Raw genomic sequence first — 20,178 nt, forward strand, 5'->3', positions numbered from 1 at the left:
AACCCAGCAGACAACCATTAGATGTACCATCCTCGTACTGGGTTGGACCCAAATGATAAGCGTAAGAAAATGGATGTACAGAAAACGAGAAAAAGCACATTTCTGATTTATAACTCAATAAACATGAACACAAGAACATTTTGAATATATATCCTTTATTTTTATTAAACAAAATTTAAGTAAAAACTCTTAATAAGTAGAAAGACAAATTTCCCTGTCAGTAGTTTTTTTTTTTTTCAACCACAGCTGTATTATCTCATGTGTTTACTACGGAGTTGGACAAATCTGTTGCACAAGTATGTAAATGAGGTTTTTTTTCAGTGGCTACATATGATTTCCTCTCTAAATTCATTTTAAAATCAAAGGCATCTCTTTCCTTATTTTCTGGTAATTGTGCATAATGTGAAACTTTCCCAGTAAATAACTTATAAAAGTTGAAGATGACTCTTGAAAACAAACAAACAAATAAAGCAACCGTACTGATCAACTACAGTCCAAATAAAACGCATCAGATGATTACAGAAGAGAAGGGAGCAGCTGTACAGTGTTAGCTCGAGTATCTCCGCTTCTCCCCATTTGCTCACGTCTACTAAATTTTGTGACACATGAAAGGAGCGTTAACCACCTCTTCGCTGACTCTTGGGCCACGGTGTGAGAAAACTGACAGTATATAGAGCCAAAACTACAGCAAAGTCAGAAATGTGTCTTACAAAGGCGTTAAGCGGAGTTGGTGCACTGTGCACGCTGAGCCACCTCTGGCAGTGTTTTCAACTATTATTCTCTTTTTCTTTCTTTTCTTAAAAAAAGAAAAAGCTACGATTATCATCACAAAATAAAATCTCTTTGGCATAGAATACCCACCCAAAAGCGTAAACAACCACGCACACTCATGCACTCACTCTTAGAAGGTTCTTAAAAAAACAAAACAAACTACAAGCATCAATGTCAAAATTATAATCTGCAAAATTATGCTATAAAACAAAGTTGAGCCCTGTTAAGATTATGAGTCCCATACTCGGCAATAATTGTATATATTACATCAGGTGGCGAGCAGAGGAAAAAGACCTTTCGTGATGACCACGTTCTACTCTTCTGTGTCCCGTTACATCCTAAATCAGCTCTTTGCTGCCTTCTCCTCGTCTGCTTCTTTCCCCTGAAAGAATACAATTTAAAAAAAGAAAGTTATTATTTCACAAAAACAAAAAAGTGTTTTTATCTTTTTTCCTTGCTCTGAAATGAGCAGGACTTTATTTGAAAAAGGGTGATAACATTTTGCTGTTAAAGCATTTCAGAGGTACAGGCTGCAGTGCTTTTAAAGTGCATTAGTACACTACATTAAAACCACTGATAAGTGAAGTCAATGGCATTGATCATCTCTTTATAATTTAATGTTCTGCTGGGAAACGCTAGGTCACGGTATTAATGTGGATGACACGCCTCGCAACACCCACAGAAATGGCTTAAGATGTTTACCCAATCGCCAAATTCCCAAGAATCTAATTTTTACTGATAATTTCAGGCTGCACAGAGAAGCCGCCTCACAATTCCCAACATCCAAATCATCCGCTGTCAATGACCCACTGTTAGACACTACAGGACACTCCCACAGGATCTTATACAGTGGATATCACACAAGTGGTTTAAATATTGTGGCTGATCACAATATATAACAAGAAAATAACATTTCAAAAAAGTACAGAGATAAATTCTACACGCTGTAAAAGGCATTTAAGTGTTTCTTCTGTGTTTTTAAGAAACCCCAGAGAACATAAGAATTTGATCTTTTACTTATACAAGTTCAAGATTATGCTTTTGAAGCTTGGACTTTGTGCACACACACAAACAAATGGCATTATTTCTCACACAGTCCCGATCAGCTGAGTCTAAATAAAGTAAGATGACTGGCTGAAGTAACATTAGCATCTACTGACCTTAATAATGGTCAGGTGGGTACTGTTGTCTTTCGTAGGGCAAACTGGCTGCGTATTCGTCATGCATCATAGTTCCATCCATGCTGTCCATGGGCATGTCACCTGGATATCCGTATCCTTGGAAACCAGCATCTAGCTCTGCAAAACAAGATGTGTAATTATTATATTAAGGCACATTTCTGGATTACTGGGATCAAACTGAGGGAGAAAAAAAAAAAGATTTATTTTTTTATTTTTTTTACTTAGTTGGATCAGAGTAAGAAACAAAATACCAAAACCATAAAAGGAAAAAAGGCAAGTAAAGGAAAGGATAGGACGAAGATGCAAACATAGATAATGAAGAAACACCACAATGGGGGCGAGAGGAAGACCTTAACTTGATAATAATGAAAAGGAAATGATGTATCAGGAAATCAAACACAGAAACAAACACAATGTTGTTTTCAATGTATTCGTTTTAGATTTTCTTAGATTCTGGTATAATACACCTTGACTGGGGAAAAATTATATAACTAACAAAGCACAGATGGAAAGAATTGATAAAAAAAGCAAGTTTAAAATTAATTTAAGAAGATATAACTGACGGTTCATGCGAATCTCAAATTAAAATTTTTACTTTACGGTACATGAAAAATAAGTAGCCATTTGTTTTTTGTGCTGAGCTTTGTGATGAGCTCATTCTTATAGCTGCCAAATAATGAAAGTAGTTTGTAAGCAGCAGCAGGGAGGCAACCTGCTAACAAATTATTGCGCTTTCATGCTGCGGCTGCTCTCCGTGGTGTAGTGACCCACTGCTGAGGAATGTGCTGTATGTGCACATTTCAGCCACAGTTACTCACCATCGGGATAGGGTCCCTCCATGACAGCTGTGTTGTGGGCCTGCAGATAAGTCACGAGAGGGCAAAGGTCAAATGAAGCCAACACTTTGATATAGAAAGATTTTTAATGCCACAAAAATGCCAAGATGTATTTGACACAGAAACAACCGACGTGAATAAACAAGTCTACGAGAATCTTCATTAATCTTCAGCTGTCGTGTTGGTGCATCAGAGGGTGCCACACCCACTCACCATCTCCCAGGCAGCGGGATCGTTTTTGAACAGAGAGTGTGTGAGCTCCACAGACACTCGCTTCCTGTAGTCTGAGTTCTTATCCTCGGAGATGCGGAAGAGGACGGCTGCGGCGTAAGTAGCTGGAGGGGAAAGAATAAGAAAACAGTCAGTGGTCGGGGTCAGCGTTAGTTAATAAACTTTGAAAGCTTAATATCTGGAACAGAATGTCCTTTACTTTGAGCTTCAGCACATTGGTGCAAAATAAAATGACCAACAGTGCGATTTACAGTGGTTGATCTATGAGTAAGCGTGGCCTTTTTAAACATCTAGAGCTCAACGTTTTAGAGTTTACAAGTATAACAGAGAGCATATAAGACAAAAAAATGCATTTTATTTTTTTGGTGTGAAATCCTTCCTACCTGAAGTCATTCCTGATAAAGAAATGTGCAGCTACATCCTGTTTATTTAAGGCTTATTATACTTCATTTGGTTCATTTGGGCTTTTTCCTCCTTAGCAATGTAATTATAGTGACAGACTGTTGTATCTGCAAGAGCTTCTAAATGTGAAGCTACAGCAGGGGTGGGCAATCTCAGTCCACGAGGGCCGGTGTCCTGCAGGTTTTAGATGTGTTCTCGAACCAACACAGCTGATTTAAATGGCTAAATTAGCTCCTCAACATGTCCTGAAGTTCTCCAGAGGCCTGGTAACGAACTAATCATGTGATTCAGGTGTGTTGACCCAAGGTGAGATCTAAAACCTGCAGGGACACCGGCCCTCGTGGACTGAGATTGCCCACCCCTGAGCTACAGCCAGTTAACCTGCGTCAGCATAAAATAAAATGGAAACAGGGTTTAAAAAACAACAACAACAAAACAGAATAAAACAGCCCAAAATATGAGTACCTGCAGTGCTAAAGTGTACATATTAGCATGTTATATCTTCTTGTTTGTTAAACTGAATTAATCAGGACAACAAGCTGGTGTTTCTGTAGCATCTACAATAAAGACAGAATTTCACACAACAATGTTTCCATTATTGTGTATTCTTAAAATGTAGTTTGCAACATTTCATTATGGAATGCGTAGAAAAGTATAATGACTCGCAAAATGGACTTGTGCAAGTGCCTGGAAACTGCACTTACAGTAAGCACAGCACTTGAGTAAATCGACTTTGTTATTTTCCATCTATGACTAAATGCTACGTTACAGTAAGCTAATTACAGTGCATTATGTGCATGTTTTACCAATGCCCTCGTTGTTGGAGTGCAGCAGCTCCATCAGTGGAGCCGAAGCGCCCTCGGCGTCGATGAGCTCAGCTGATGGTTTGTCCACTGCCAGCTCGCACAGGACGCCTGCTGCCACGCGCTTCACGTTGTCCACTGGAGAGTAGAGAAGCTGTAGAAGACAAGAAAAAAATAAGTTTAAGAAAAACAAACATAAGTGCGAATTGAAAGTAAGTAAGTGAAGTTTATTTATTAAGCGCATTTCATAGACAGGCCGTCACAAAGCTAATTGTAAAGGCTTCGTTTCTGTTTCTTTGTTTACCTGGACAAACAAAGGAATGGTCTGGAGATTGGCGATCTCTGCTCTGTTAACAGGATCTCTGGCTAGTATGTGCAAAGCTCCTGTGCAGCCCTCCACAATCTCCTCCATCCTCACTCCATCCTGAGAACAAAACATGAATAGAAAAAATGTGATTCTACAGAAATGCTACAATGTCGACAGAGGGATCATAAACGTCCTTTGACATGAGCCCATCATGTACCTGGTATGTCTGCTGGTTGGATGAGCCATGTTTCTGGGCATCCTGGTGGGCTTTGAGCAGCAGGTTGATCAGACGGGGGACTGCTCCTGCATCCCTCAGAGGGGCCTGGTTCTCGTCGCACAGGGCCAGGTTACGGATCAGGCCAACCGCAGCCTTCAGGCAAGAAAAAACAAGCAAAGATAGACTGATTATGCAGTTCTGTTATTGGTCAGCAAGTAAAATGACTGGAATGATCTCAAACTTTTGTTTTCATTAGAATGTGGTGTTCTGTTTTTCCCCCTAAATCCCAGTCTTGTAAAACATACTGCTCCTGCTGTCATGTGCATTTCATGCTCTTTCAGGATGGCTGAAACTCTGGCTCTCTGCCCTACTTGCCATCCACTTTGGCCATCTGTCCAGCTCCCAGTGTCTACCACTGAACTCTTTAAAGTACTTATTTCACAGTCTTTAATATTTTTTCCAGCATAAAACCACCTTCTTTCAGTCAGATCCTTTCTTCCATAAATTACCACATTTCTGTTGCGCACATTTTTGCCCCACTTTAGAATATCCTTCCCTCTTTTAACTACCTTGATGACAGGCCAGTAGTAGGGTTGGTTGAGCAGCTTGACAATGGGAGGGATGCCATAATGTTTCCTCACTGCATGCTGTGCCATCTCAGCCTGCTGGTGGCGTGAAGTCAGGTGGCGTAGAGCGCAAATGGCGGGTTCAGTCACATCCTCCTTCTCACTGGCACGCAATATGGCATGGATGAGAGCCTCAACGCCATTGCTCTGAGTGACCAGAGATTTGTTATGGGCATTGTTGCATGTGAGGTTAGACAGGACGCCGGTCGCACAGGTGAGCATATTGATGTCATCTGAACTGAGCAGGCCAACCAGCTGCTGCAGCAGGCTGTCCATACCCTCCTGAAAGAAAGAAAAAAAGATAGATATTCCCCATTAGTTACTGGTGGGTGGAAATATAGCAAAAAGAACGTGAGAAAAAAAAAAAGTAAGTAAGTAAAGCTGGACTCAGACCTGTTTGGTGGCAGCATCAGAGAGGTTCCTGAGAGTCCAAAGGCAGTTTTGCGTCAGACGCTGGCTAGAGCCAGTAATGTGTTTGCCTAGAGCCTGCATGCCACCTGCAGGGAAGAGAGAAGTAAAATTACTCAGCTCTCAACAACATTTAATAAATTATGCTATCAAGAAACACAGTTACCAAGGAGCCATTGGCCCCTGTTCAGATAACACAAAGCTGACACACCTGTATGACTAGCTTGTGCACACAGGTGTTTCAACACAGAAAACCTATATCACATACCAGCCTCTACAATGGCGGGTTTGTTGCTGGGGCACACAGAGAGGACTTTGAGCACACGGCTTGTGGTCCACAGCAACTTCTCGTAGTTGTAGTTTCTCATGATATGAACGAGACCTTCAGGGCCCCCGTTGGCAAGGATGATCAGCTGTTAAACAAAGACCTTTATGAAAACAAATTCTTACATTTTACAATGCACACTTCTAACTAAGCCATGACTTTCCTGGCACCTGTCAATTCATTACACTAAGCAAACAAACAACCACACCCAGCCAGCACCTGAACACCTCTGTTCTCATGCCACACCCAAAGCAAAACACATGCACACACACGCACGGCACTGTCGACGGTTTCAGATTGCAGTCATTGTGTAACGTAAGCACGTGGTAACAAAACACAAAACAAGTGCAAACTAAAATAATAAATTCACACACACCTTGCTCTCCTGGTTGCCGTATGACAGCAGCTGCAGACAGTCTGTGGTGATGGCCAGGAACTTGGGGTTACTCTTCTTCAGCAGGGGAACCATTCTCTGCAGTCCATCTGCCAGACGAACGGCCATCTTAGCTCCTTCCTGGTGCAGCAGCAGGTTGTGAAGCGTGGTGATGGCGTAGAAGAGCACAGATTCCACAGGGGAGCTGTGGGAGCAACGAGGAAGAGAAACATGCGTGTTTAGCGTGCGTCACAAAATAATCCTGTCTATTTTTCGTTTGAGCCAATTGTGTTTTTCCTTATTTTCCACCAGATATATGTATATATTAGTTAGTGGTTGATAGGTCATAGTGAGCATGGCCTAAGCTTCAAATACGTCAGTGCCCTTACCAGTAATCCCTGTGAGTCAAAAGCTCACTTGTTCATTGGACAGAAGTTAATCATCTTGTTCCATTTAGATCTAGCTGATGGGAGGAACAATAAAGCTTCCCACCAGGCTTCCAGCATTGAAGGCTAATGCTGGCAGCTTACTCAAATAATATTAAAAACTTACTACAAACTGTTATTTCCTTCTACATATAACTGCACGGTAGCTGCACTGGAAAATACTTCAACACATTGCCACAGAGCGCATCTTAACAAGGATTTAATGCAACTTTGAGTGACTTTTCTAAAATATTTTGAGTTTTTAATGCAAATATGTCCTATTAACCATAATAAAAAAGTATTTCTAGCAGACCACAAGTGAAAATTTGACCCATTTGTAAACCAGCAGCACCTGAGCATGCGGACTAGAGCAGGGATTCCTCCTGACTTGAAGATAGAGAGCAGGCCCTCTCTCTGGTGGGACAGGTTGTGGAGGATGCTGGCCGTGGCTTTTGCCGTCTCCATGTCGCTTGTGTTCTGCATGGCTCGCACCACGGCCGCCACCATCTGAGGGGACTGCATCAGTGCACGGCGGGATGCCTCCTTGCGTGTAAGCTGGTTCACAATCTGTGCAGCCTTGCTGACTACCACCTTATGAGAGATGGAAGGGGAAGGTATGAGTTAATTTGTACAAGGGAAAATTAAACACCAAAGTTCTTAAATCTTCCTATTCAGAAGGTAATACAATGTACATGGCATTTTTTTCTGAATTTGATATTCACTTAGTAATTATCAGAAATCTAGATAACCTTCAATTATTTGACTTATTTGGTCAAAAATAGAAAGCTACTGCTAAGGGTGGTGGGCTAGGCAGTACACAATCCCCAGGGAAAGCAAGTTTAACGCTTTACAGTTTGTTTCCATCAAGGAAATTACACAAGAATGAGTGAACTGAGTTTGGCTGGCATATTTTGTGATGTTTTGACTGATTCGGATTTATTGTTATCAATCCTCATGCCAGTATAAGCATGAAGACTGCAGCCAGCACTATATTTAGCACACAGACATGACCACAGTATTGATGTCTTATTATTAGCACAATTTTAAACTTATTCCTTCGCTAGATCCATTAATGACTTAGTAATTATTTTAGAAAGTTTAACAAAATATTTATAGACTGTGTTTGTTTGTATCGACGCGGGCACATCTTCGTTTTCATCACCTGGTCTTCATCGTTGAGCAGTTTGGTGAGCTCTGGCACGGCACGTGTGGCTAGCTCGGCATCGTCCTGGTAGTTGATCAGATGGATGATGGCGGTCTTGAGCATCTGAGAGGGCTCGGCCAGGCGCTGGACGTTAGTCATCTGGGACGGGTCTGTCTGAGTCGACAGAATGGTGGTGCCTCCCTCCAGTGTCTCTGGAAACATTGCAGCTCGCACCCTCTGAGCTCTGGTCATAACGCTTTGGGGATCCATGTCTATTGAGAAGCGAGATGATGAGGTTGATGATGTAGTCTAGGTGTATTTAAGCCAAAGTTACAGCATGTTAGCTGGTCTGTCCTTACCAGGCTCCTGCATTGTCACAGTGCTGGTCATGGTGTACTGCTTAGATATGGTGAAATCGCCGTCATCATCTCTGACTGTGGTGGCTCCAGACTGGATGCCTGAGTCTAGACCATACATCGTCTGTTGCCACTCTGCCACCTTTACTTTGCCAGTTTCCATCTCACGCACTGCCAAGGAAGGAGAGAGGAAATCAAAGGTTTTAAAAGTAACTTAAAGTAATTAACAGATTTCATGAAGATTAAGAAACTGCTCTTTATTAAAACCTTTGTGTAGATCAGTTTTTCTTTCTCCAAAGATAAACACAGTTGTTTTTTTTAACCAAAGTAATAAAAATTTTATAGCAGGAACCTGTAGTTATACTTTATTTTAAGGAAGTGATTTCAATGCAAACACTGAACACAATACTTGGAAGTAGAAAAGGTCAAGCTCAAACTGTTCAGGTCTATTTTGAATGAAGTGATAGAGACTGAGGTGAAATCAACGAATCACACAAATACAACCAACATTAAGCTGCTGCCTTGTCAAAACAGAATTTACAGAAGAGGAAATAAAAATCGGAACATAAAATATGATCATGAAATTGAGCTGATTTACTTACTCTGCATTGCCATCCTTTCTTCCGATGGAGCAAACCTAAAAACAAACACACAGAGAAATCCAACGTCAGTGTTTCCACCATTTCACCTCATACAACGGGTAAATACACGCATTCCTACAAACCCTTTTTGCACGAATTAGTGAATAAACTGTCTACTTCTTTCCACGAGACAGCTTACTGAGTATGGGGGTGGCACGAGTTGGACACTTCCCCACTTAGTGTTCACACTGATCTGGAAATTAAAGCACTGAGCAGAGTGACTTGCAAAGAGAGAAGGGAGAGCAAAGTGAGTAAAGTGACAGCTGTAATGTAAAAATGCTAAGCAGGGTGAGTGACCTTTAACCCCAGGTCTCCACCCATGCAGTCATGGGAGCAGCCCACTGCTGATATGTGGCAATCAGGAACCTGCTCATCAGGTTTCAATTCCACTTTGAAAGTGTGTATGTAGATGACTCCCCAACACACCTTTAAAGTAATAAAAAACAACCAAAAAACCCCAACAACACACACCCTTACCTTCACTTTAATTTTGTCTTTATATTTACATGCCCACCAAAAAACCTGGATTTTAAAACTACGACCCTTAATCATAGAGGCCAAATAAACTACTTAAGTCCGCTAAATACTTGGTTTCACTTTAACAATCCCCCAACTTGTGCAACTACCTGCTACCTGTCGGTGCATGTTTGTTCATCATGCTCTTGGTTTATCATGCAAATACTTCCTCTCACCCCCGACAGGTTTCTACATGGCTGAACTGCAGTTAGGTTTTTAATGTGCTTCGCCATTAAACCCTCTGCAAAAAAAGAGCAAAACTAGCACATGTGAAATATTTAGAAAAGATTATGAGGAAAACGTAAATGTATCCTCTCAGAAAAATTCAATGTAATAGTGGTGTTTTTGTATACAGGAAGACAGATTATTCTTGGAAGTGGCCTCCCAGACCCAAAATAAACCCCCATGGTTACAACATGCATGGAAGTTTTCTGCATAGTTCTGTAGTCTTAATGTCATTCACCCTGAATTTCAGAGAAACCTGCATTCGCAATAGCTGCTGGTCACTGGATGTGTCATACAGTCTACAGTATTGCATTCACTTTGCTGCTTATGAGCGTTTTCAAATGTTAGACTTTTACAGGATTGTTTGCCGAACATATCGCCGGGATGGGTTATGTGTGTGATGGTTTTGCTACAGATGTACTTAATATATGAGGGTGTGTGCATTTTCTGAGAGCGCGCTTAGAATAAGAAATCTCAGATTTAATTCACAGAGCTTGTTGCATAATTGGCCATAAATAACAAAAACTATATTACAAAAACAGAGATGATCCACACACAGTAGAGACAAACAAGCAAGTGGAAAAAAAAAAGCTTTAATCTTCAAAACCCTTCTGTATGACAGCTGTTTTTAGCTTACTGTGGTTCTGCATGTAATAAGCAGCTCTGCATATCTTCCGTCTTGACTATTAATAAAACAAGTTGGGGCTAAAACCCACAATGGCAAGCTTCTGTGCTAGCATATAATGAGCCATAAACACTTAAATTACCACCTTTACCTATACGCGCCCTCAGTTCCATGGAACAAAATGTACTAAACAATGTTAAGAAAATGGAAAATACTTGAATTGAAGCTGATCAATGGGCATGCAATTACAACTTGTAAAAACAAGAACAAAGAATGTATTTGAGTCAGTCTAGTTTTCTCACGCTACTTATTTGATCTGATGTGCATGCATTACTGTTGCTAGCGGCTTTGTTTTTCATTAAAATTGATACGAAGAAGAAATTTTCACCATTTTTCAGCGTCTGTCCTCAGTTTTCTGTACGCGCCACTTTGTTTAACGAAAAACTCATTTATACGTCGACACATTTACTTTTCAACACAAAGTTATTTACTATACGGTTCATGTGCACTGGCAACATTTTCCTCTACGAGTTTCCCATGTATTGAGTCTCACTTGAGATCCTGCAGGACCAGGCCACAGAGGGCTGTCTGTGCTTGCAGCTACACGTTACCTTACAGATAACACAACTGTACCAACATTCCCCGTGCATTTCTACCTTTCTCAGTAAAGGTGTGGCCACCTTTTAAAAAATTACGAGCACTGGTTAACAGGGCAACGGGAACAACTGGACAAAAAACAAGATACAGCTTCACTAACTTTTTCAAAGGTTTTAAAACAGATAAAAGTATAATGATCCATTTATAACAAACAGTACACATCTGAGTTTGGTGCAGAATGTATGTACCTTCCTGTTGTCTGTAAATCAGGGTCAGTGTTTGTGTAGTCTTTGTTTTCCTGGGCGAGGCAGCGGGTTCAGTCAACTGTTGCAATGCAGTGACACGCCCCGCATATTGTCTAGGTAACTGAAAGTCCGCTGAAACGCTGTGCTGTGAGGGTTTTATCTGCTGTCCAATCTAAAGTCTGAAGCTCTGGGCACTTGTTTGTTGATAATTTGTCTTTTCCTCTTGGGCTTTCTTATTCTCTTTTTTCCTCCATTTGAGAAAAAAAAATCTATTGGGGAAGGGGTAGGCTACAAATTATTTAAAAGAATAAAAGATCAAAGCAAAAAAAAAAAAAAACCCTGAGTGAACACAGTTTTCTATGTTCTGATGATTATAAAGTCTAACCCAGCCTTCTCCCATTGTTCAGTGCCAACAAAGAGCTGATGGTGCGTGCTGTTGTGACTGAACTTTGTTCTCTTCCAGTTAATCAGTAATATGTCCTTTCACTCTCACTGTGAAGTGCCTTTCTCCTGAATAGTCATTCCCACTGCCATTTATACACCCACACAGACAGTGACATGAAGCCATACTTCAGGAAAACACTTTTCACACACCCGTCACCTCCCACTATCTTGTTAAGCAACAGCCTCTGCGGATGATGATTTAGGAGGCTTAAAAAAACCAAAAAGCCTGCACAGTAAAACCAGGAATGTGTATCAGTAAAAGCTGCCAGTGAGGGAGGAGTGAGTTGCAACAGAAAAGCAAAGCAGAGATGGATCTTGATCAGGGCCCAGCGCTCAAACGCTGCTGTGACATTCCACACTAGTGTTGCATATTCAGTCTGAGTCGTCAATCTGTTTCTGGGAGGGAAAAAAAATAATAAAGAAAAGGGGAGAACACACCAACCTTATCTAAACTTTACTCACTGACTTACTCAGAAATGTTAAATTGCTGAAACTAAGAGAAACTGTAGGGACAAGACTACTGTGACAAAGGATGAGTAACTCTAATCTCTGTAATGAGAACACATTTACTATCATGCAAATCCCTCAGGCATGTTGGAAAGGGAGTGTCTCTTCAGCAGTGACAGGCTCTCAGAAAGGGTGTGGCAGAAGAGTGCTTGGATGTGTGAGGAAGAATACACCTAATGGCTAGAGGGGATCTTACATTTTATTCCTTTCAGTATCCTCCCAATAATTATAGCTTTACAGTTGCAAACGGAGCATAGTAATGAAAAACATTCCAGCAGGCCAGATTTTGACTTTGCTGGTGTAAGCTCTTCTTTGTATCACAGCAGGAATGAATCAGGTCAGGCAAGAGGCCCAGGGGGGCTTCAGATAAACTTTGCTCATATTGCAGTTGTGTTCAAGAGGCTGTTCACATACTTTACAGTATTTGTAGTAAATGTTGCTGAGCCACATGTCGATTTAGCAGGCTGGGGTGTAAATAATATTTCTGTTGCTTTTTTCTGTTTTACTTTCTATGAAATTTTTGCTTTAAAACAAAAATTTCTATGGATTTTTGTTTTAAAGTATAAATACTGGGGGGGGGGGGGGGGGGGGGGAAGAAAAAAAAGCATCACAGGTCTAAATATTAAAATATTTGTAAATATGTTTTTTTTCATATTTTTTTTCTCCTGTGAAACTACAACCTGTCATTTTTACGCCAAGCTAAGCTATGCTAACTGTCCTCAGGCAGCGGCTTCATATTTAATGTAGAGAGAGGAGAGAAATACTCATATTTCCATCATGTTTTCTTTCCGTTACATAAGGAAGGAAAAAACTGTTTATGATAATTAAACATTTCTCACAGTTATGGGAGGATTATAACTGGGCTTTAGAAACATCCTTATCTGGTGGCTGTGTGAACAACCTTGCTAAACTTATCTAAAGTAACAAGCAAATAAACTTTATTATATTAGTGAACAGCTTCCTATAGCACTGGAATAGATAAACAATTTGACATACAGGACAGCCTCCCATGCACATGCACACACCCAATCACATTCATGTCCCCAGACATGTAAGCCACACTCTTCTTGCAATAAACCGTTTCCCAGATGGCTTTAACACACACCCTGCACTCCCACAGCCCAATCCTCCTGACACAGTAAATGGCCAGTTCAGCCAGCTGAGTCTGCAGTACAGTTGACATTTTCCTCTCTGCATCCTCTCTCCATAGACCCGGGGTTCAGCTGCCATGACAGGAAACAAGTTAACACATTCACAAACCCTTCTGGTTCCCCCTCATGCCTTACTTGTACAACAATAGATACTATGACACTGTAATGGCAGCAGCTGGGGCTGGATAGCTGTTTGCTATAAATCAATAAGGGAGGATGTGAAGCAGTGCACAGCTAATGGATTTACCATGGTGGGTGACAGGAAGTGGTGGTCAACATTGTCTGACTCACCAACATTTCTGGGCTGTCTGCTCTGAGATGGGAAGTTTATTAGGAGCAGTTACAAACTGCGATAAGGTACTGGGGAAGAACACAGCTTGAAGCCCAGATTGTGTAAAGCACAAACTCTAAGAGAAAGCATTTGTCAACTGACTGTGACAGGCAGTTGATCAAATCCAGACCAGCGCAACGTCACCATACCAAGTGCCTAGAGAGAAGAGACAGCCAACAACACAATACTCCTATGCACTTGTGCAACACACCAAGTGAATTTGTGTAAATGTGGCAGAGTGCATCTCCTTCTTCCCTGATCTGGAAGCCTTCCCAAAACAACAAGCAGCCTCAGCCAAAGAATTTAAAAAAAGAAAGAAAGCGAAGCAACAGAATATCTAATGGGCCTTGATTTGTCAGTTGATTCACTGCAGCAGCTTTAATAAGCTGATTTAGGCCAGAGGATGCAGTGCAGTGGCTGTAAACTGCTGCGTAGTTGTTTGGTCTCCGTGGGAGCTCTCTGTGAATCAAAGGAAATGTGAGCTGTCTCAGAGGAGGTGCCTGGGTCCAGACCAGAATCAGATTACAAAAAACAGATAAAGGAGGGGGGAGTGAGTAGAAAGGGGTGTAATCTCTGTAGCAATAAACACTCAGATGCAATGCCCGCATAGAAACAAAGTTCACAGAAGTTCATGATAAGTCAGATACTGTGGGAGGAGTAGAGGTATGTCCAAAGATTATCTTCAAACCAGGAAAAGAGCTCAGCATAAAGATGTGGAAGTTAAATAGTGGAATATTTGAGCTTTATGTGTAATTCAAATCTTATGTGAAAAAAAAACAACAAAAAACTTGAATTATGTTTTTATCAACAAGAAGAAGGATCCCCCCCCGTGTTGTTTGGTTCATGGTAGGAAGGAAGTGGACGAGCTGAGTTTTTGATAGCACAGTGAGCATCTGTGTTACTCTGTTTAGTGTAGAGAGGAAAAGAGTAGCTGCATTGTCCTATTGACTGCTGTTACTGTGAAAAGGAAACCACTCTCAACTGTCCCCACTGAACGCAACCAAAAAGGCTGAAGCACATCAAGATGGCACTGTGTGTTCACGGGCCAAGTTTGGTAGCCAATGCTGCATCTAAAGCCCCCTTTAAAGGCCTGACAGGGAGTTTTTTCTTGAACTGCTACTGCTACGCACCAGTGTGTATCTGAGCACTGAGGCGATGTGACAGATGATTAATTTTTCAGGGAGATTAGAGGCACGAGGGAGCGGGAGGGGTGTGCTTGGGAGAGCAGGGCAAAAATCTGAAGGGACCCTAAAGAGTACTGCAAGTTCATCTGACAAGTTTGAATTCACAGTTTGTTCATCTTCCAGAAGACTAAAACAAAACTAACATTGTTAAAAATTGAGTGACTTATTCCGACAACACGTCGTTTGGTTCGTACAGTGTTGTTGTCAGATGAAAACCTGGGAAATGTCAACTTTCAAGGAACAAAGAGGGAAGAATAATAGTGTCAGTTGTCTCAAACGCCCATGCTTTTTTCAGTTTATGCAGTTTTTTGCAAAAGTGCTCACAGGCGCCAGGGTTGCACAACATTCGCAACTCATGAGAGCATAAAATCCTTCAAAAGCAGTGAACAAAGAAAAGCAACCACAGTGACTAAAGCATGGATTTTGAACTCAACATATGCAAAACCACCCTTCTTGAGAGACCTCACGTTGCCTAATTAACAGCTGAGCTTCTCCACTGATTTGCTTTCTGTTTCAACCACACTCTTTCTGCCTTTACTTTCTTGAATCTCTCGTAGAAGTGTGATTAAGGGATAGGGAGGAGGCAAAGAAAATAATAACATGACACAACTCATCAGAGTTGCTATGCTGAGACATACGACTCATCAAAAATCATCCACGTGTGAAAACTTTGTCTTTTGAGTAGGGCTGCCACGATTAGTCGACTAGTCACGATTACGTCGACCATCAGAATCGTCGACGACTGATTTAATAGTCGACGCGTCGTTTGAAGCTTTGTAAGATCGCAAAAGACGCAGGAATAAGTAGTAGGATTTAAGAGTGTAATAACGGACTGAAACAGAAGATGGCAGCACTGCATGTACAAGGATGCCAGCTGCCGTTAAACCCTGAAGAAGAAGAAGTAACTCTGTCCCAGAATTCATAGCGCTGCCCAGCTCAGTTTCCAACAATGGCGGCAGCTAGTTAGTTTTAATATTACTCTTATTATTCTTTGTGGGTCACAAAATAAACGTTTAACATATTTTCAGGCGAGAATGTAGCTGTGTAAACCTCAAATATTTGCTCAGTTTATCAAGACACCACATATTTTTCAAAAGCGCTCCGACGTTTTCGGAGATGTCTGTTACCCACTAACTCGATAGCTAGCCGGGGGCTAGGCTCACTAGAGCCGATGAGAACACCAGACTCCCGGCAAATCGTTTTCAAACCCACCACCGTCTTTCGCTACTCAGGTTAAACATATATAAGTCACTTAGATAACTTAAAAATGTTATTGTTTGGCTTTTTGTAGTATTTTATTTGTTCCTGAGTAAATCGGTTTGGCTGAGATTAAAGTTATAGTTTTTACACAGCTGAATAAACGTCAAGCAGACAGCTGATTATCAGAAGTGTGAGATGCTCGAGAATATACTCCGGTGTCCCGTTATATTTTAGATAGCAAGGAGTTTATTAAACTTCACCGAAACAATCTGCAAATTTCATTAAAATTTAATAAACTATCACCTTGTCTTTATTTTTAGTTAGCACATACCTTAAACACTTAAAGCTGTAAGCTAATGATAGTTATATAAGAGCAGATGCATGCTGCAATAAGCTGTACGTCCAATGGATCCAATGGATCTGATTAGTCGACTAATCGCAAAAATAATCGGTGACTAGTCGACTATCAAAATAATCGTTTGTGGCAGCCCTACTTTTGAGTAAGTGCCGAATCCAGTTCACTCCCTCTTTGTGTGGACACACAGTAAGTAATGAAAAACTTATCACTGGTAATGTATTCATGATGACAGCAGGAGGATTCAACTATTTCTAGAAGGCTGTTAGCATGATGCATGAGTTTTTTTGTTTTGTTTTTTTTTTTTTTTTTACACAGCTTTGATAAGAGCTGACTTGAAATGACCCATGTGGTAGACTTGCCTATGTTTTTTATTTTTTAAAGTGCAAGTGATGAGAAGAAACAGCCATTAGGCCTTTGACATCTTAAGTAACGGGACCATTTCTTGCCCTTGCTTGATCCAACCAAGAGAACTGCTGAAGGTAAATAATTAACTTCAGGGACTGTCATCAGTAGAGTTCAGCTGGGCAATGTCGGCTTCACTTGCTCAGCGTTATTCAACTGCACCCTGCTAGACACTCAAGTTAGAGTTTGGTCATGACAGAAGGCATCTTTTACAACACTGGCAATTTTTGGATGACATTTCTAATAATTTAATAACTGCATTCAAGGATAATGTCATGCATTTCAAAATTAATTGCCACTTATTTTGAGTTATTGCTGGTTTGAAAAGATTGAAAATATAGAAGCACTTGTTGTTAGAGGGGTTACTTTGGGATAACAAATAATAGATGTGTGTATTTTGTCTAATTTGGACTTATATGAAAGCTTTTTTAGCAGAACATAATGCAGAAACAAAGAATGCTGGGGGGTGTTGTAGATGTAGCAGGGTGTAGCAGCTGAGCATGTGGCAGTGCAGGGTAAAACAGTTATTAAGGAATGGCCACATAATTTCTAGCTTGGACCCAGTTTAGAACAGGTGCTGGAATAACCATTTGATTGGATAATGACCAAGAAAATAAGCACCGTTATTCTGATGCATTTCCAGTTCTCTCTGTACCTTAATGAATTTTAAATATTTCAGTTTCATCATACAAGCATAACCAGCGATATCGCGGCACGGAAGACAACAATGAAACAGGCCACAGAAATTTTATCACAGATTCTGCCACAGTTTAAGAACCCCAGTACCCGTATGACATACTGTATGTTTAGTAGGCCTGAACAATATGTGCAATGGTTAATGCAGCAGTCAAATACTGAAGTGTGCACACTGGCTGCACAGTCGCCACATTTAAACATGCACTCAGACTGGATGTCGAGTGTAAATAAAATTACTTTTCTATTCCTTCACTTCATTCAGTCTTTTGCACATTCTTGTATTGTGAAAATGCAGTTTATCTAAGCTGTATTGTATTCTATAAATAATATCAGAAAGAAAAAGATTTTCCCTTTGCAGATTTGGTGTGGTCATGCCACTTCACTTTTATTTCACCCACCCACCCCAAAAAACAACCTTAAAAGAAAGAAACTCTTGTTGTAGCTGACGGGAAACTTTATCTCTGTGCCCTTTTCTCCATGGGAACAGTAAAACACAAAGGCAGACTGACATACAAACACAGAGGAGGTCGCACAATGTGTGCGCTGAGCACCTGTAACTGGAAAGGACTCAGGCCTCGTTGGACTGAGACAGAAGCAAGACGGGGAATCCACAGAAAAAATAAAACCAAGAGGGCAGGATGTATGCCATACAGTAATCCCCTTTGAAGAGTGTAGACCTATTTTTAAAACCGAAGGATCTCCTGGCCTCTTGTTCTGCTAATGTAGGACAGTATGAGGGAATTAAGCAGGAGGGGGGGAGATTATCACCGTGCCACCACAGCTGTAGCTGTGAAATCTACAGTAAGTCACCCCCCTGCTGTCCCACCACCCATCCACTCTTTCCAGACAGGGACAGCTTTCCTACTTGATGACACAGCAAGGCCATTCTGGCACAAAGTATTGGCACCCTGTCCCGTTAAAGCTGGCACACAGTCAGCAAACTCAACTGGAAACATTGGTAGAGAAAGCAGCTGGATACCACAAACCTGTTTGGCACTGTTCTTGCTGCTTTGTGACGCTTGCAGATAATTCAAACAAAAGAACAATGGATAATGTGATTTGGAGTTTGATGGTGTAGTGATTGGCTCTGTTTACTTTCCAATCCCTAATCCAACTGTGTCAAATTAGGACTTTAAAACTATACTAAAGTTGGCCGCAGAGGACACCGCAGATGACTTAATCGCATAAGAAAAAAGCCGATAAGATAAAAGTCATTTGAACGGGATGCTGATTTCAGGGGATTTAGTCATGAAATCAAATGAAAGAAATTTGTGCTCCTGTGCTCCCTAAGCAGGATTAGCTGTCCTGTCAAGTCCTGAGAATCTGCAAAGGTAATGACATCATGGAAGATTTGGCAACACCTGGAGACATCACTGCTGCCTTGAAGCACAGCGTAGGAGTGTGGGGGGTGGGTAAAGAAACATCAGCATGTATCACTGTCATACGTTACAGATGTGCACCCACGGACAACTCATCCCCTCAGGCACAGTTAGCTAACACTGTTTGTTTACAGACTCAACATCACTGTCATAGTTGGTAAAGCGGAAGATCTGATGTGAAAGTGCTTGTTTTTGTCCAACCACATCCAAAGCTAAAAAAAAAACCAAAAACCCCAACCTCTTATAAAAAAAAATAGACATTCAAGACATTAAAAATAGTGAATAATACCCACCATTACTAGACAATTAAAACACCTACTTACTAATTTTATGTTAATCCACTGATCTTTCATAAGTTAACGGGGAAAATGTTTTTTGTTTTTGGGTCTGCTTCAGTGTGACTTTTACACCATTTCTGTTAAAGGACGAAATAGAAATGGCAAAATCTTTTTTTTTTGTCTCCGATTCACGGAAACACACAAATCCAAGCGATTTATCTTCAACACCACCAACAACCAACGACACAACGGGGTCTATTGACAAGTGACGACGTGTAGCTGTATGGTCGATACTGGGGCTAAATGTCGTTATCTTTGGGCAGAGAGAGAGTAAGGGAGCTCTTGCACTTTAAAAAGTTTAAAAAGAAAGAAAGAAAGAAAAAAACTGTCCACCACAAGAGAACAAACTTTTGGTGGCTGTAGAGCTGGCGCAGTAGGCTGCTCCCTAACAACAGGCAGTAGTGGTTTGAGGCATGCGGAAATGAATTCCTAATAGAAAGCATCTGAATTTGCATCCAGGTAAGCAACAAAGAGAAACGAAATTACCCCACACAAACACATAAGATGTTTTTTTAAATAGAATAAACGATAATAACTACACACCAAGCAAACCGATAAATACATAAATAAGCGTTCACAGACGCTAAGGGCAGTAAAATCTGTCGGAAAAGGTAGATTTAGTGAATCTTACCTGTCTTAACACACGGCCGTATTTTAGATTATTCCGTGCTTGCTTGTTTCTAATGACTCCTTTGGTCGGCACAAGACTCCGCTCTTTATTTCTTTTCACTTCTCCACACTCTGCCTCCCTGCAGCTGGCCACCAGTCCTCTGAACAAAAAAAAATGAGTAAAAGGAGCGTTACCTCACCCTGACTCCGCCTCCTCGAAGACTCCACCCACATCGTCCACAATGGGAGGGAATTTTATGGCTAGGCACTACAATAAACTGTGAAGTTGAACAGTTTAGTTCGGTTTAAAAAGTTTACTTCTGTC

The 20,178-nt window shown here is 41.0% G+C and overlaps 1 protein-coding gene across 2 annotated transcripts; it reads right to left on the reverse strand.

Annotated features, from left to right (window-relative positions):
• Positions 1-136: 136 nt before the first annotated feature.
• jupa (junction plakoglobin a) lies at positions 137-20,032 on the reverse strand. 2 transcript variants are annotated; one of them, XM_086296649.1, is made up of 16 exons: positions 19,876-20,032; positions 9,008-9,042; positions 8,409-8,576; positions 8,068-8,321; positions 7,258-7,496; positions 6,484-6,685; positions 6,051-6,195; positions 5,768-5,871; positions 5,318-5,656; positions 4,749-4,901; positions 4,529-4,648; positions 4,228-4,378; positions 3,002-3,123; positions 2,771-2,810; positions 1,932-2,069; positions 137-1,153 (listed from the first exon to the last, which is right to left on the reverse strand). In XM_086296649.1, the coding sequence occupies exons 2-15, from the start codon at positions 9,018-9,020 to the stop codon at positions 1,933-1,935; spliced, it is 2,187 nt and encodes a 728-aa protein (XP_086152775.1). In that variant the 5' UTR covers positions 9,021-9,042; positions 19,876-20,032; the 3' UTR covers positions 137-1,153; position 1,932. The 2 variants fall into 2 exon arrangements, with proteins under 2 accessions (XP_086152775.1, XP_086152776.1); XM_086296650.1 differs by lacking the exon at positions 19,876-20,032 and adding an exon at positions 9,130-9,244.
• Between the last annotated feature and the right edge of the window lie 146 nt (positions 20,033-20,178).

The sequence above is a fragment of the Aulonocara sp. 'chitande type north' Nkhata Bay genome, linkage group LG6 (assembly GCF_057382095.1).
Source record: "Aulonocara sp. 'chitande type north' Nkhata Bay isolate Kocher_YH1m ecotype deep benthic linkage group LG6, A_spYH_male_GT1.1, whole genome shotgun sequence".
Lineage (NCBI taxonomy): Eukaryota > Metazoa > Chordata > Actinopteri > Cichliformes > Cichlidae > Aulonocara > Aulonocara sp. 'chitande type north' Nkhata Bay.